This window comes from Mustela putorius, unplaced genomic scaffold, assembly GCF_011764305.1.
Source record: "Mustela putorius furo isolate JIRA1106 unplaced genomic scaffold, ASM1176430v1.1 tig00003834_pilon_pilon_pilon, whole genome shotgun sequence".
Taxonomy (NCBI): Eukaryota; Metazoa; Chordata; class Mammalia; order Carnivora; family Mustelidae; genus Mustela; species Mustela putorius.
This window is the reverse complement of record NW_025421987.1, coordinates 135,236,335-135,253,129: the sequence shown is the minus strand read 5'-3', so window position 1 is coordinate 135,253,129 and position 16,795 is coordinate 135,236,335. Positions and strand designations below refer to the sequence as shown.

General features: G+C 37.8%; 1 protein-coding gene across 1 annotated transcript in view; it reads right to left on the bottom strand.

Moving 5' to 3' along the window:
* Positions 1 to 16,795, bottom strand: part of GOLGA4 (golgin A4) — a 136,153-nt gene that overhangs the window by 46,646 nt on the left and 72,712 nt on the right. The window contains 3 exon segments of the mRNA XM_045089111.1: positions 1,371 to 1,526; positions 4,132 to 4,260; positions 7,508 to 7,686. Of these exon segments, the coding sequence (XP_044945046.1) occupies positions 1,371 to 1,526; positions 4,132 to 4,260; positions 7,508 to 7,686 (464 nt within the window).

Sequence of the window (16,795 nt, the reverse complement as noted above, 5' to 3'; positions counted from 1 at the left end):
ACAGACGTACTTTTATTAAAGTACAGACTTGCTTATTAGCAAAGATATACATGACATAACGTCTACACCTGTTTAAGGAGTAAAACTTAGAAAAATTACTCTATATATCATGCCAAACACTAGAAAGCACAAAGAATCTGTGCTCAGATTCTAATTCCTAAAGGAATCATGTAACAAAGAAAAGATTCTATTTTAACACAACTTAAAATTTCAGATTCTTTCTACCTACTTGGGTCACTATTTCAATCACACATATTTTCAAGAATATTCTGAATGGATAGTCAAAAAGAAGTAAATCATAAAGTAGATAATAATAACTATTGGTAGGAAGATGGGTTTTTTTCCTGTGTGTTTTTTAAGGCTGATTAACAGTATCCTATTACCTTCATAATTTTATTTTGGAAGATAATTATCTGGTTTTTCCACGGCAAAAATGATTATTTAGAAGATTTTTTGCAAAAAGAAGCTACTTATGCAAATTTTACCAAAGATTACTGTTCGCTCATGAAAATGTCAATCTTGACTCTAAAGGAAAAAGAACTAAGGCAGAGCCATCTAACATCAGAACTGGAAAGGTCCTAAGGAATTACCAAATTCAATTTCTCCATATGACAGATGAAGAAATTAAGGTACAATTAATTTACAAAGCTAACAAGTGGAAAAATCTACACCTCCTGAGTATCCTATCCATTTCCCTTCATCATGCCACCTTACATAAATGTTAGAAATGGGAAACTAAAGTACAGTTTAGAACTATGGGAAAGAAGTATGATTCGTTCACCAGATAAACCAAAGCCAAAGTCTAAATAACATCAGTTTATTCAACACAGGTCATACATTTCATATATTGTGGGGGGAAGGGCCAGAGAGCCTTAAAAATGTGCCCACTGAGACATATATATACATTTTTTCACATATATATAAATTTGTTCACCATTGTTTTAATATGGGAAAACTTTACATTAAAAGCAGGACATTGAGGTGTCTACATTATAATAGAAACAGAGATTGACTTATATCCAGGACATGGCATGAGATGAAGCCAGGTCAAGTGTTGCTTACAAAGCAAGGCCACTTCCTAAAGATCAAGGGCAAGTAACCAAAGGAGTGGAGAGCTTGAGAGCAGAGTCAGAGTGGGTGGATGACAGAAACACAGCCAGCTAAAGGCACAGTTGGCCACACCATGTAGCAAACACTAAAACCATTCACAGGAAAAGCTCTTATTACTTGAATATCAAGTGCATGTATGTGAATCTAAATCCACTAAAACAAAACCTTCTTGACAACTTTACACTGACCGAAGAGATAACACTAGTTTCTATATACAAATAATTCCACAATCCTGAAACCCAAATATTATTTACACTTACAGTTCTGTAAGTTTCTGCTTCTTGCTGAAGGTCCCGAAGTTTATTTTCACTCTCCATGAGGATTGCTTTCTTCTGCAACTCTAACTCTTCCAGGGCCAAAGATTCTTGCTGTTCTTTTTCTTGGGTGATCTTCATATATTCTGATTGACTTTTTTCCTGTGCCAAAAACAATACCACCTTAGACCCACATAAATCTTCAGCATTCCCAAAGCACTTCCACAGGAATGCTGTCTTTCATTTGGTCTGCACACCAGCCCTGTGAAGTAGGCAGTATTATCACCTCTCTCTTCCCATGCCCTAGTCTGCAGAAACAAAGCACTGTGACTATTCCAGTGTGGTCCAGCCAATATTTACCACAGTTACTACTGAAAACAAAAACTTTGTTCCAGTAACCACACTACATCTGCTATTTTTTCCACTACTTAAAACATTTTGCAAAACACGGCTTAATGTGAAGGGTCCCCAAATTGTCACTACTTCTTCTCTGCACTCCAGAGTATGATTATTTCAACTCTAGGCCAAGAAACTGGATTGTAAGTTTATATAATTTTTGAGGAAAAACTTCATTAAAAGGAACCCTACATAGAAAACCATATCAAAATCAGATTACATGTGAATATATGGATTAGATCAAGGGAATATCTATAAAAGCCTACATAACTCTTCTTAGATGACCTGGACACTTTTATCACCCCCTCAATTCCAAAAAGCTTCTTCTTTGATTGCCCTTATCATGTATCAACATCTGTACTGAAACTGTTTACTGCTTTGAAAAGAGAAGCTCTAGAGAGCACTTTTAACATTTAGTGGCTTTGGACTCCAATTAAGAATACTTAGCCATACCTACTGCATACAGTTCATGCTGCCAGCAGCAATATTTTCAGTTCACTACACTCTGGTGAAGTATATTGCTTTAAGGAAAGGCATTGTGCCATATTATAAACAGAATGATAAGGGAATATTAGTTTCTAATCAATTTTAAAACATCATTTTAAACATACTATACTGTCTAATGTAAATTACATTTTAAATACATCTCTCTATGCCCATAAAAACAAAAGAGAACATTTTAATAGTCTGTTCAACTTTCACTATCAATACAAAGCTAACCTCTTCGAGGAACTAGATAGAAAGGGGAGCAGAAAGTGGCATGTGCACATGCATGTGAGTGCTTCACGTTTATCTGTATCCTGCTGTTTCCACTCAGAATACATCTGAGTTTATCAGTGCTGGAACACAGTTTTAACGAGGCCACTGTTCAAGTCACAGTGTCCCCAAAGGCCAATAACTCCAGTATGAAAACACACAGATGTTTATGACAGGAATTTTTTAGAGTAATTCCTGGCTTCATTTATGTCCTGCTTTGTTCTTTAATTTTTATGCACCTACACTATCCTATTAAAGTCTTAAGCATTCTTATAAACTACTTTAAATCCTTTTCTGGACTGAAGTGCCTGGCTGGTTCAGTCAGTAAAGCATGTGACTCTAGATCTTAGGGTCCCAGGAGTTCAAGCCCATGTTGGGGATAGAGTACACTTAAAAAATAATAATAATAAATAAGGGCACCTGGGTAGCTCACTCAGTTAAGCATCCAATTCAATTTCAGCTCAAGTCATAATCTCTGGGTCATGAGACTGAGCCCCACATTAAGCTCCATGCTCAAGACAGAGTCGCTTGAGATCCTCTCCCTCTCCCTTTGCCCCTCCCCTAGCTCATGCTCATTCTTTCTAGAACAAATAAGATCTTTAAAAAATAAAAAAGAAGGGGTGCCTAGGTGGCTCAGTGGGTTAAGCCTCTGTCTTCAGCTCAGGTCATGATCCCAGAGTCCTGGGATCAAGCCCCGCATCAGGCTCTCTGCTCAGTAGGGAGCCTGCTTTCCCCCCTCTCTCTGCCTGCCTCTCTGCCTACTTGTGATCTCTGTCTGTCAAATACATAAATTAAAAATCTTAAAAAAAAAAAAAAAGAAGATTAAAATTATAAATACTGCTTCTCATCCTTTTGTACTTAAAACTTTTAAAATTATATTATTGATAATAATTTCATATAAAAACAATCAAACTACATTTTTTGGCATTAACACTTCTTTTTTTTTTTTGGCATTAATACTTCTTATGGTTACCTATATAAAAGGCTTTTCACAATTTGAAAAAAAAATTTTTTTTTTGTTTTAAGCTTTCAAATGACACTATTCCCCAAAATCTTATCTTTGCTTTTCTAGGTATTATTTTGGTTAGTCCAGTCAGTAATTTTTTAATTTTATTTTATTTTTAAGAATATCATATGTATTGAATATTACTACTGAAATTATTCTACTTAAAATGAAAACTACTTGGTCATTTTCATTTTTTCTTCTTTAAAATGCAGTTCAGACAAAACTTTCTCAGACTTGAAACTGTTATATTCAGTCTGGTGAGTTTGTAGACATTTTTCCTGAGTTATGCAGTCACTGGTTCATGGCTTCAGCAAGCCTATCTTCCTCTTTACTTCTCCATAATCACAGCCTACTGCCAAGGTGAGAGGGATGACATACAAACAAATAAACTGGTTAATGAAAGCTTGTAGTTAATAAAATTTTCACATAATACCAGTTAGCCAGTTAAGCTCTGACAGCCCTCTTTCCTGCCTATATCCTATCCTCTCTGCACGTTCAAAGGTCAAGGCTGCCAGTAGTCTGACCTCACGCTGAAAGGTAAGAGTGAGGAGATAACAACTTTATAAAGCTGCAAAATTTACCTGTAGCAAAAACAAAATAGGTACTTACAAGAGCTATCTTCATTTGCTCCTGAAACTGCCTTTCTTGGGTCTGAAACTTCTTGGTCAGTTCCTGCTCTTTGCTGGCCAGCTCCTCTTCATGAAGCTTCTGTAGTTTAGCAATTTGTTCTGAGGATTTCTGAAAGTCAACCAAATAGTTAAAGTGAAACATCCAGGATAAAATATATAACTTTACAATTAAATAATACTTTATTACAATTCAATCATCAAGTCAATAGTGTAAGAGATAAAAATCAAAACATATTTCCCACATAAATCAAAGTCGCCAATGTCTCAATAATTAAAAGAAAAGCCAACCAAGTATTGCTCATTTATTCTTTGTAAATTTTTATTTTTTTAGAGAGAGTACACACATGCATGAACAAGGTGGGAGGGGGCAGAGGGCATGGGGGGAGAATCTTTTTTTTTTTTTTTTAAAGATTTTATTTATTTATTTGACAGACAGAGATCACAAGTAGGCAGAGAGGCAGGCAGAGAGAGAGAGGGAAGCAGGCTCCCTGCTGAGCAGAGAGCCCGATGCGGGGCTCGATCCCAGGACCCTGAGATCATGACCTGAGCTGAAGGCAGAGGCTTTAACCCACTGAGTCACCCCGGCGTCCCTAGGGGTTTGAATCTTAAGCAGGCTCTGTGCCTGACATGGGGCTGGATCTCATAACCCTGAGATCATGACCTGAGCCAAAATCAAGAGTTGGGCACTTAACCAACTGAGTCACCCAGGTGCCCCAAGTATTTCTCATTTAAGGTAAGGATGGTTGTTGTTGCAGTAGTTAAGTTCTACTAGGCTGGAGCATTTCCACATCTTGCAAGTATGTTCCCCACCAATCATGACTGGGAAGTATAGGAGGAGGAATGAGGATACTCTCAAGGACGGCACTCCACTGTGGTCAAGCTGCCCTGGCTATACCAATCTAATGACGCCTAGGCTTCCATGCATATACTATTTATTAAAAAGTATTGGCCTTGTTCTTTCTTGGACAGGAAGACTTAATCTTATAAAAATGTCAAACCTCCCTAAATAAATCTAAAAATTTAACATAATTGAATAAAAGTACCAACAGAATGGGGGGAGAGGCTCACCAGATAAAATAAACATCCAAGAACAGCCAGCACTCTTCTGAAAAATAAGAGTAATATGGGGAGGCTAGCAAATAATAGAACATATTATAAAACTGAGTAATTGTTAACAGTGTAATACTGGCATGTGGTCAGGAGAAGCAATGGAACAGCACAGAGAATTCAAGAAAGAGACCCATATGTAGCACAATAATTTAGTATGAAATTAAGATAGGGTGTCATACCAGAAGGGAAAACACAGATTATTAAATAAACGATTTGAAGACTATTTGGTAGTTACTGGAAAAAAAATTAAAGTTGGATCCCTACCTCACTCCTAATACCAAATAAATTCCAGTTGGATCAAAGATTTAATAATAAAAAATGAAAGCATGGGGCGCCTAGGTGGCTCAGTGGGTTAAAGCCTCTGCCTTCGGCTCAGGTCATGATCCCAGGGCCCTGGGATTGAGCCCCGCATCGGGCTCTCTGTTCAGCAGGGAGCCTGCTTCCTCCTCTCTCTGCCTGCCTCTCTGCCTAGTTGTGATCTCTGTCTGTCAAATAAATAAAATCTTAAAAAAAAAAAAAAAAAAAAGCAAAGCAGAATTTTAAAATGATCTCAGTGAGAGTGCATTTTTAAGTCAGAACAAAAAGTCAGATAGCAATAAAGAAAAAGAAAAATTTCTCTGCATGCCCTCCCTTAAATAAACCAATCCCAAAGCTAAAACAAATCATAAACAAAGTCAATTTTGAAAAGACGAGTGCCTGGGTGGCACAACTGGTTAAGTGTCTGAGTGTTGTGGTCCAAGTATCTTGGTTTCAGTTCAGGTCATGATCTCAGGGTCATGAGAACACATTCAGCCCCATGCTGGGTGGGCATGAAGCCTGCTTAAGATTCTCTCTCTCCCTCGCCTTCTGCCCCTCCCCACTCCTGTATATGCTCTCACTTTCTGTCTAAAAAAAAAGAGAGAGAGAGAGAGACAGACAAAAGATTGTTTGGACAAACACACTGTATGTCCAAAGAACTAATTCCTACTATAAGTGTAAAACATTTACAAATCAGTAAGACCAACAGTCCAACAGGAAAACAACCAACTCAAAGAGAAAAACTGCCAGTTCCTTTAAAATATATAACCTATGTTTATCATATTGACAAAAAGATAAGCACATTAAAACTACAATGTCAGGGTGCCTGGGTGCCTCAGTCCATTAAGTGTCCGTCTCTTGATTTCAGCTCAGGTCATGATCTCAAGGTCATGGGATTGAGTACCGCATCAGGCTCCACAATCAGCACCGAGTCTGCTTATCCCCTCCTGCTGCTCCTCCCCTGCTCACTTGTTTACTCTCTTGCTCTCTAATAAATAAAATCTTTAAAAAAAAAAAAACCAAACTACAATATCATTTTTTCAAAGTGATAAGCCTGAAAAGATTTTTAAAAGCTAGGTAACACCATCCTTCTCAGTAACAGATGGCCTGTGAGAGTATAAACTGTCTTCAATAAGCATGAAGCAACTACACAATAATTAAAAATATACATAATCTTTGCCTAATATTCCACTTCTAGGAATCTATCCTAAAAAGACATACAGATAGGGCGCCTGGGTGGCTCAGCGGGTTAAGCCACTGCCTTCGGCTCAGGTCATGAACTCTGAGCCCTCGGATGGAGCCCCACATCGGATCGAGCCCCACATCGGGCTCTCTGCTCAGCAGGGAGCCTGCTTCCTCCTCTCTCTCTGCCTGCCTCTCTGCCTGCTTGTGATCTCTCTCAATAAATCTCTCTCAAATAAATAAATAAAACCTTTAAAAAAAAAAAAGACATACAGATAAACAAATATGACAAGGATATTTACCATCTGCAATAGCAAAAAATTAAAACCTAAATATCCATTAGTAGATTTATTAAATTATGAAATATTCATATAGCAAAATCCCTGAGTGGTCTTTAAAACAAATGTGGCATTAAAAAAAAATACAGCATCATTACCCATTGTCAATGATAAGGAACATATTTAACAGAAAAGCAAAACACAGAGCAATATATATAACATGCCATCTTTTGTGTTAAAAAATTTAAAGAAGAGGATTATAAAATAAAAAAGAGAAATTATATGCAGAGACTATCTCTGGTAAGTCTATCCAAAAAGATAAAAACTCTTTTCCTATCAAAGTGATTTTCTTCCTATATCCCGAATTCATGAAATGGTTAAGGCCTGAAACATGTATTAACTCTTCTTTACAATCAAAAATTATAGGAAAAGCATATGACTTATGTTTCAAAATTGCTGTACCCTGTCACAATCTAGAATTATTCTTACTTTCGTCACATCAACAACCTCCTGTTTCACCCGACTTAATTCCTGTTGAAGATTGCTGCGTTCCTCCTCCCTTGTTTTTTCAATAGCTTTTATTTGTTCATCCATCTCTGCCTTCATTTTTCTCCGTGATTCTTCTGTTTTTTGGGCTGTACTCAAGGCTTTTTCAAGTTCCTCAAAAGCTATAATGAAAACAGCAGAAAACAAGTATCTCAAGAAATACTATCATTAAGCTAAAGTGTTTCACATTCAATTTATGGGAACTAAGAGCAGCAGTAGCAAGACAGGTTAAAATGGTAGTTTTGTTTTAAGCCAAGAGACATTTCTGAGCCATTCAACAAAGCCACAAGAAGTGTCCAGTTACTGAAACCAATTTGTCACTAAGTTCTGGATTCAGATCTTAAGACTGCTTACATGAACTGTTCAGGAGTTTGGGAAAAAATTAAATTATTAGGCTCCCCACTCTCTCTACCCAAAAATCACAAATTCAAAGAAATGAAGACTTGTTTCTACTTACGTATGATATAATTTCAACTGCTTTTTTGTTTGCTATGGAGTTCTTACCTATTATCAATAATTAGGTAATATTATTATATACTTACTAGGACTTTTTTAATAATAGAAAAAAGTGTTCTTTGACTAATACTATTTTTAAAAACCTCTTAGCCAATAAAAGAGCAGAATTTTTTTTGGTTTTGTTATACCACTTACTAGTTGAATCATATTTAAACAATGTATTCTGAAATGAAACCTACAGTCTCAAACCAGCGCTGTTAACTAAAAAGAATACTTTACCTGATTCAACAGTATATAGAAAGGCAAAACCAGCAGGGCGTTCTTGTGTGAGACAAGTAAGAATTTAGGCCCTACAAAAACAATCATGGAGGGTACAGTAGTATGATCTTAAAGATCATACTACTTTAAGATGGCCAAATAGGTCACCCAACTTCCAACAAAATCAGATAGTATGGATACAACAGCTGGAACTTGGCACTGAAAATATGCGTATGTCTGTTTGTATATATTTGTGTATATATGTATCTGTGTGTAAGGCATGTTTCTGTATGCATGTGTGCATCGTACACACTCTCTCTCCACTGGCATAGTGATATGCTGTCAAAATCCTACCACTATTATCATCCTAGATTATTTTCTTTAGTCCTCACAGAAGATACCAGACTTTCCTTTACCATGGAGATAGAATATAAACAAACCATCAATTTTCAAGATGGGTTTCTAATCCTATCAAGAAACATATGTCCAGGGGAGACATAGTTCATTAATATATATAGTATTTTCACCCTCAGTGGATAAGAAAGGTACAACTTCAACCTATGGCCTCTCAAAAAGTAAAGCCCTTTTACTAACCCCAACGTGGCTTAACTGATGGTGGACTGGGCACAGGAATTTCATACCTGAAGACAAGTATGTATGCTATAGAATATTCTTAGGGGTAAATTACATTAGTACAGAAAAAGACAAAAGAAAGGCTTAATTCTGGTAATAACTGGTAAACACAACTTACTCTGCTCAACACAAAAAAAATAACCTCTCTAGCAACCATTTTCTTTGATATATTAAAAAAAAAACCTGTCCAATTTATTCATTTTAATATGTCCAAAAGATAAAACTGATGCTCAAATAAGATCCAAATTATAAAGGAATATTAACTAGCTGAAATCATTTTTAAAGATTCCTGACCTAACATTACTGATATTTGCCTGCAAACGCCAAGATTCTCAGACATGATTAGGTTGGAAAATAAAATACTTACAGAAATTAGTTTCCTAATTTTTTAAAAATCAGTTTCCTAATTTAGAAATAAGTGATCAATTTTATAGAAAGAAATTCTATAACAAAGTGCTTATTGCTCAGTTTGTGTTGAAGGTTTAAATCTGGGAAACAGAAAAATGGGAAAAGAAATGATAATCTTTTTTAATTGTTGGATGTCACCAACATCTTTTCATTACTGTTACTTTCAGTACGTCAAATTGTATCTTAGGACTTTTTTTGGCACTTCACAGAAATCTCTTAAAAATTAGGCTCTGCACTAAACGAGAAAAACATGCAGCCAAGAATACTATATCCAGCTAGGCTATCATTGAAAATAGAAGGAGAGAAGATGGCGGAGAAGTAGCAGGCCGAGACTACTTCAGCTAGCCGGAGATCAGCTAGATAGCTTATCTAAAGATGGCAAACACCTGAAAATCCATCGGCAGATCGAAGAGAAGAAGAACAGCAATTCTGGAAACAGAAAAACAACCACTTTCTGAAAGTTTATCTAATACATATATTTTTTCTTTTTTATATTTTTCTTAGGTGTTTTCTTTTATTTTTTAATTCTTTTCTTTTTTCTTTTTTTTTTCTTTTTTTTCTTTCTTCCTTTTTGAACCTCTTTTTATCCACTTTCTCCCCCCTCACGATTTGGGATCTCTACTAATTTGGATAAAGCATATTTTCCTGGGGTTGTTGCCACCCTTTTAGTATTTTACTTGCCCCTTCATATACTCTTCTCTGGACAAAATGACAAGACGGAAAAATTCAACACAAAAAAAAGAACAAGAGGCAGTACCGAAGGCTAGGGACCTAATCAATACAGACATTGGTAATATGTCAGATCTAGAGTTCAGAAGGACAATTCTCAAGGTTCTAGCCGGGCTCGAAAAAGGCATGGAAGATATTAGAGAAACCCTCTCGAGAGATATAAAAGCCCTTTCTGGAGAAATAAAAGAACTAAAATCTAACCAAGTTGAAATAAAAAAAGCTATTAATGAGGTGCAATCAAAAATGGAGGCTCTCACTGCTAGGATAAATGAGGCAGAAGAAAGAATTAGTGATATAGAAGACCAAATGACAGAGAATAATGAAGCTGAGCAAAAGAGGGACAAACAGATACTGGACCACGAGGGGAGAATTCGAGAGATAAGTGACACCATAAGACGAAACAACATTAGAATAATTGGGATTCCAGAAGAAGAAGAAAGAGAGAGGGGAGCAGAAGGTATACTAGAGAGAATTATTGGGGAGAATTTCCCCAATATGGCAAAGGGAACGAGCATCAAAATTCAGGAGGTTCAGAGAACACCCCTCGAAATCAATAAGAATAGACCCACACCCCGTCACCTAATAGTAAAATTTACAAGTCTCAGTGACAAAGAGAAAATCCTGAAAGCAGCCCGGGAAAAGAAGTCTGTAACATACAATGGTAAAAATATTAGATTGGCAGCTGATTTATCCACAGAGACCTGGCAGGCCAGAAAGAGCTGGCATGATATTTTCAGAGCACTAAATGAGAAAAACATGCAGCCCAGAATACTATATCCAGCTAGGCTATCATTGAAAATAGAAGGAGAGATTAAAAGCTTTCAGGACAAACAACAACTGAAAGAATTTGCAAACACCAAACCAGCTCTACAGGAAATATTGAAAGGGGTCCTATAAGCAAAGAGAGAGCCTACAAGTGGTAGATCAGAAAGGAACAGAGACCATATACAGTAACAGTCACCTTACAGGCAATACAATGGCACTAAATTCATATCTCTCAATAGTTACCCTGAATGTTAATGGGCTAAATGCCCCTGTCAAAAGACACAGGGTATCAGAATGGATAAAAAAACAAAACCCATCTATATGTTGCCTCCAAGAAACTCATTTTAAGCCCGAAGACACCTCCAGATTTAAAGTGAGGGGGTGGAAAAGCATTTACCATGCTAATGGACATCAGAAGAAAGCAGGAGTGGCAATCCTTATATCAGATCAATTAGATTTTAAGCCAAAGACTATAATAAGAGATGAGGAAGGACACTATATCATACTCAAAGGGTCTGTCCAACAAGAAGATTTAACAATTTTAAATATCTATGCCCCCAATGTGAGAGCAGCCAACTATATAAACCAATTAATAACAAAATCAAAGAAACACATCAACAATAATACAATAATAGTAGGGGACTTTAACACTCCCCTCACTGAAATGGACAGATTATCCAAGCAAAAGATCAGCAAGGAAATAAAGGCCTTAAACGACACACTGGGCCAGATGGACATCACAGATATATTCAGAACATTTCATCCCAAAGCAACAGAATACACATTCTTCTCTAGTGCACATGGAACATTCTCCAGAATAGATCACATCCTCGGTCCTAAATCAGGACTCAACCGGTATCAAAAGATTGGGATCATTCCCTGCATATTTTCAGACCACAATGCTCTAAAGCTAGAACTCAACCACAAAAGGAAGTTTGGAAAGAACCCAAATACATGGAGACTAAACAGCATCCTTCTAAAGAATGAATGGGTCAACCGGGAAATTAAAGAAGAATTGAAAAAAATCATGGAAACAAATGATAATGAAAATACAACGGTTCAAAATCTGTGGGACACAACAAAGGCAGTCCTGAGAGGAAAATATATAGCGGTACAAGCCTTTCTCAAGAAACAAGAAAGGTCTCAGGTACACAATCTAACCCTACACCTAAAGGAGCTGGAGAAAGAACAAGAAAGAAATCCTAAGCCTAGCAGGAGAAGAGAAATCATAAAGATCAGAGCAGAAATCAATGAAATAGAAACCAAAAAAACAATAGAACAAATCAACAAAACTAGGAGCTGGTTCTTTGAAAGAATTAATAAAATTGATAAACCCCTGGCCAGACTTATCAAAAAGAAGAGAGAAAGAGGGGAGGAGTCAAGATGGCGGAGAAGTAGCAAGCTGAGACTGCTTCAGCTAGCCGGAGATCAGCTAGATAGCTTATCTAAAGATTGCAAACACCTGAAAATCCATCGGCAGATCGAAGAGAAGAAGAACAGCAATTCTGGAAACAGAAAATCAGCCACTTTCTGAAAGGTAGGACCGGCGGAGAAGTGAATCCAAAGCGACGGGAAGATAGACCCCGGGGGGAGGGGCCGGCTCCCGGCAAGCGGCGGAGCAACCGCGCACAAAATCAGGACTTTTAAAAGTCTGTTCCGCTGAGGGACATCGCTCCAGAGGCTAAACCGGGGCGAAGCCCACGCGGGGTCAGCGTGGCCTCAGGTCCCGCAGGGTCACAGAAGGATCGGGGGTGTCTGAGTGTCGCAGAGCTTGCGGGTTTTGGAACGGGAAAGCCGGCTACAGAGACAGAGCCGACAGTAAGCTCGCAGCTCCGTGTTACCTTGAACCGGTCGCAGGCTCGGTGAGCTCGGAGCGCGGCCGGAGGTCAGGCAGACGGGAGTAACTGGGCGCTGTTCTCTGAGGGCGCACTGAGGAGTGGGGCCCTGGGCTCTCGGCTCCTCCGGGCCGGAGACCAGGAGGCCGCCATTTGTATTCCCGTCCTCTGGAACTCTACGGAAAGCGCTCAGGGAACAAAAGCTCCTGAAAGCAAACCCGAGCGGATTACTCACCCCGGCCCCGGGTAAGGGCGGTGTAATTCCGCCTGGGGCAAAGACACTTGAGAATCACTACAACAGGCCCCTCCCCCAGAAGATCAACAAGAAATCCAGCCGAGACCAAGTTCACCTACCAAGGAGTGCGGTTTCAATACCAAGGAGAGCAGCAGAATTCCAGAGGAGGAGAAAGCCAAGCACGGAACTCATGGCTTTTTTCCTGTGATTTTTTTTTAGTCTTGCAGTTAATTTAATTTTTTCTTTTTCATTTTTTTTTTTTCTCGCCTTCGGGTAAAATTTTTTTTTTTAACTGTTACCTTTTTCTTTTTTAACGATTTTTTACTAGTTTATCTAATATATATATATATTTTTTTTTTACATTTTTCTTAGGTGTTTTCTTTTTTTTAAAATTCTTTTCTTTTCTTTTCTTTTTTTTTTTTTTTTTTTCTTTTTTTTTTTTTTTCTTTTTTCTCTCTTCCTTTTTGAACCTCTTTTTATCCCCTTTCTCCCCACTCACGATTTTGGATCTCTTCTAATTTGGTTAAAGCATATTTTCCTGGGGTTGTTGCCACCCTTTTAGTATTTTACTTGCCCCTTCATTTACTCTTATCTGGACAAAATGACAAGACGTAAAAATTCAACACAAAAAAAAGAACAAGAGGCAGTACCGAAGGCTAGGGACCTAATCAATACAGACATTGGTAATATGTCAGATCTAGAGTTCAGAAGGACAATTCTCAAGGTTCTAGCCGGGCTCGAAAAAGGCATGGAAGATATTAGAGAAACCCTCTCGAGAGATATAAAAGCCCTCTCTGGAGAAATAAAAGAACTAAAATCTAACCAAGTTGAAATCAAAAAAGCTATTAATGAGGTGCAATCAAAAATGGAGGCTCTCACTGCTAGGATAAATGAGGCAGAAGAAAGAATTAGTGATATAGAAGACCAAATGACAGAGAATAAAGAAGCTGATCAAAAGAGGGACAAACAGCTACTGGACCACGAGGGGAGAATTCGAGAGATAAGTGACACCATAAGACGAAACAACATTAGAATAATTGGGATTCCAGAAGAAGAAGAAAGTGAGAGGGGAGCAGAAGGTATACTGGAGAGAATTATTGGGGAGAATTTCCCCAATATGGCAAAGGGAACGAGCATCAAAATTCAGGAGGTTCAGAGAATGCCCCTCAAAATCAATAAGAATAGGCCCACACCCCGTCACCTAATAGTAAAATTTACAAGTCTCAATGACAAAGAGAAAATCCTGAAAGCAGCCCGGGAAAAGAAGTCTGTAACATACAATGGTAAAAATATTAGATTGGCAGCTGACTTATCCACAGAGACCTGGCAGGCCAGAAAGAGCTGGCATGATATTTTCAGAGCACTAAACGAGAAAAACATGCAGCCAAGAATACTATATCCAGCTAGGCTATCACTGAAAATAGAAGGAGAGATTAAAAGCTTCCAGGACAAACAACAACTGAAAGAATTTGCAAATACCAAACCAGCTCTACAGGAAATCTTGAAAGGGGTCCTCTAAGCAAAGAGAGAGCCTACAAGTGGTAGATCAGAAAGGAACAGAGACCATATACAGTAACAGTCACCTTACAGGCAATACAATGGCACTAAATTCATATCTCTCAATAGTTACCCTGAATGTGAATGGGCTAAATGCCCCTGTCAAAAGACACAGGGTATCAGAATGGATAAAAAAACAAAACCCATCTATATGTTGCCTCCAAGAAACACATTTTAAGCCCGAAGACACCTCCAGATTTAAAGTGAGGGGGTGGAAAAGAATTTACCATGCTAATGGACATCAGAAGAAAGCAGGAGTGGCAATCCTTATATCAGATCAATTAGATTTTAAGCCAAAGACTATAATAAGAGATGAGGAAGGACACTATATCATACTCAAAGGGTCTGTCCAACAAGAAGATTTAACAATTTTAAATATCTATGCCCCCAATGTGGGAGCAGCCAACTATATAAACCAATTAATAACAAAATCAAAGAAACACATCAACAATAATACAATGATAGTAGGGGACTTTAACACTCCCCTCACTGAAATGGACAGGTCATCCAAGCAAAAGATCAGCAAGGATATAAAGGCCTTAAATGACACACTGGACCAGATGGACATCACAGATATATTCAGAATATTTCATCCCAAAGCAACAGAATACACATTCTTCTCTAGTGCACATGGAACATTCTCCAGAATAGATCACATCCTCGGTCCTAAATCAGGACTCAACCGGTATCAAAAGATTGGGATCATTCCCTGCATATTTTCAGACCACAATGCTCTAAAGCTAGAACTCAACCACAAAAGGAAGTTTGGAAAGAACCCAAATACATGGAGACTAAACAGTATCCTTCTAATGAATGAATGGGTCAACCGGGAAATTAAAGAAGAATTGAAAAAAATCATGGAAACAAATGATAATGAAAACACAACGGTTCAAAATCTGTGGGACACAACAAAGGCAGTCCTGAGAGGAAAATATATAGCGGTACAAGCCTTTCTCAAGAAACAAGAAAGGTCTCAGGTACACAACCTAACCCTACACCTAAAGGAGCTGGAGAAAGAACAAGAAAGAAACCCTAAGCCCAGCAGGAGAAGAGAAATCATAAAGATCAGAGCAGAAATCAATGAAATAGAAACCAAAAAAACAATAGAACAAATCAACGAAACTAGGAGCTGGTTCTTTGAAAGAATTAATAAAATTGATAAACCCCTGGCCCGACTTATCAAAAAGAAAAGAGAAAGGACCCAAATAAATAAAATCATGAATGAAAGAGGAGAGATCACAACTAACACCAAAGAAATACAAACTATTATAAGAACATACTATGAGCAACTCTACGGCAATAAATTTGACAATCTGGAAGAAATGGATGCATTCCTAGAGACATATAAACTACCACAACTGAACCAGGAAGAAATAGAAAGCCTGAACAGACCCATAACCAGTAAGGAGATTGAAACAGTCATTAAAAATCTCCAAACAAACAAAAGCCCAGGGCCAGACGGCTTCCCGGGGGAATTCTACCAAACATTTAAAGAAGAACTAATTCCTATTCTCCTAAAACTGTTCCAAAAAATAGAAATGGAAGGAAAACTTCCAAAACTCATTTTATGAGGCCAGCATCACCTTGATCCCAAAACCAGACAAGGATCCCACCAAAAAAGAGAGCTATAGACCGATATCCTTGATGAACACAGATGCGAAAATACTCAACAAAAATACTAGCCAATAGGATTCAACAGTACATTAAAAAGATTATTCACCACGACCAAGTGGGATTTATTCCAGGGCTGCAAGGTTGGTTCAACATCCGCAAATCAGTCAATGTGATACAACACATCAATAAAAGTAAGAACAAGAACCATATGATACTCTCAATAGATGCTGAAAAAGCATTTGACAAAGTACAACATCCCTTCCTGATCAAAACTCTTCAAAGTGTAGGGATAGAGGGCACATACCTCAATATCATCAAAGCCATCTATGAAAAACCCCACCGCAAATATCATTCTCAATGGAGAAAAACTGAAAGCTTTTCCGCTAAGGTCAGGAACACGGCAGGGATGTCCATTATCACCACTGCTATTCAACATCGTACTAGAGGTCCTAGCCTCAGCAATCAGACAACAAAAGGAAATTAAAGGCATCCAAATCGGCAAAGAAGAAGTCAAATTATCACTCTTTGCAGATGATATGATACTATATGTGGAAAACCCAAAAGAATGCACTCCAAAACTGCTAGAACTTATACAGGAATTCAGTAAAGTGTCAGGATATAAAATCAATGCACAGAAATCAGTTGCATTTCTCTACACCAACAGCAAGACAGAAGAAAGAGATATTAAGGAGTCAATCCCATTTACAATTGCATCCAAAAACCATAAGATACCTAGGAATA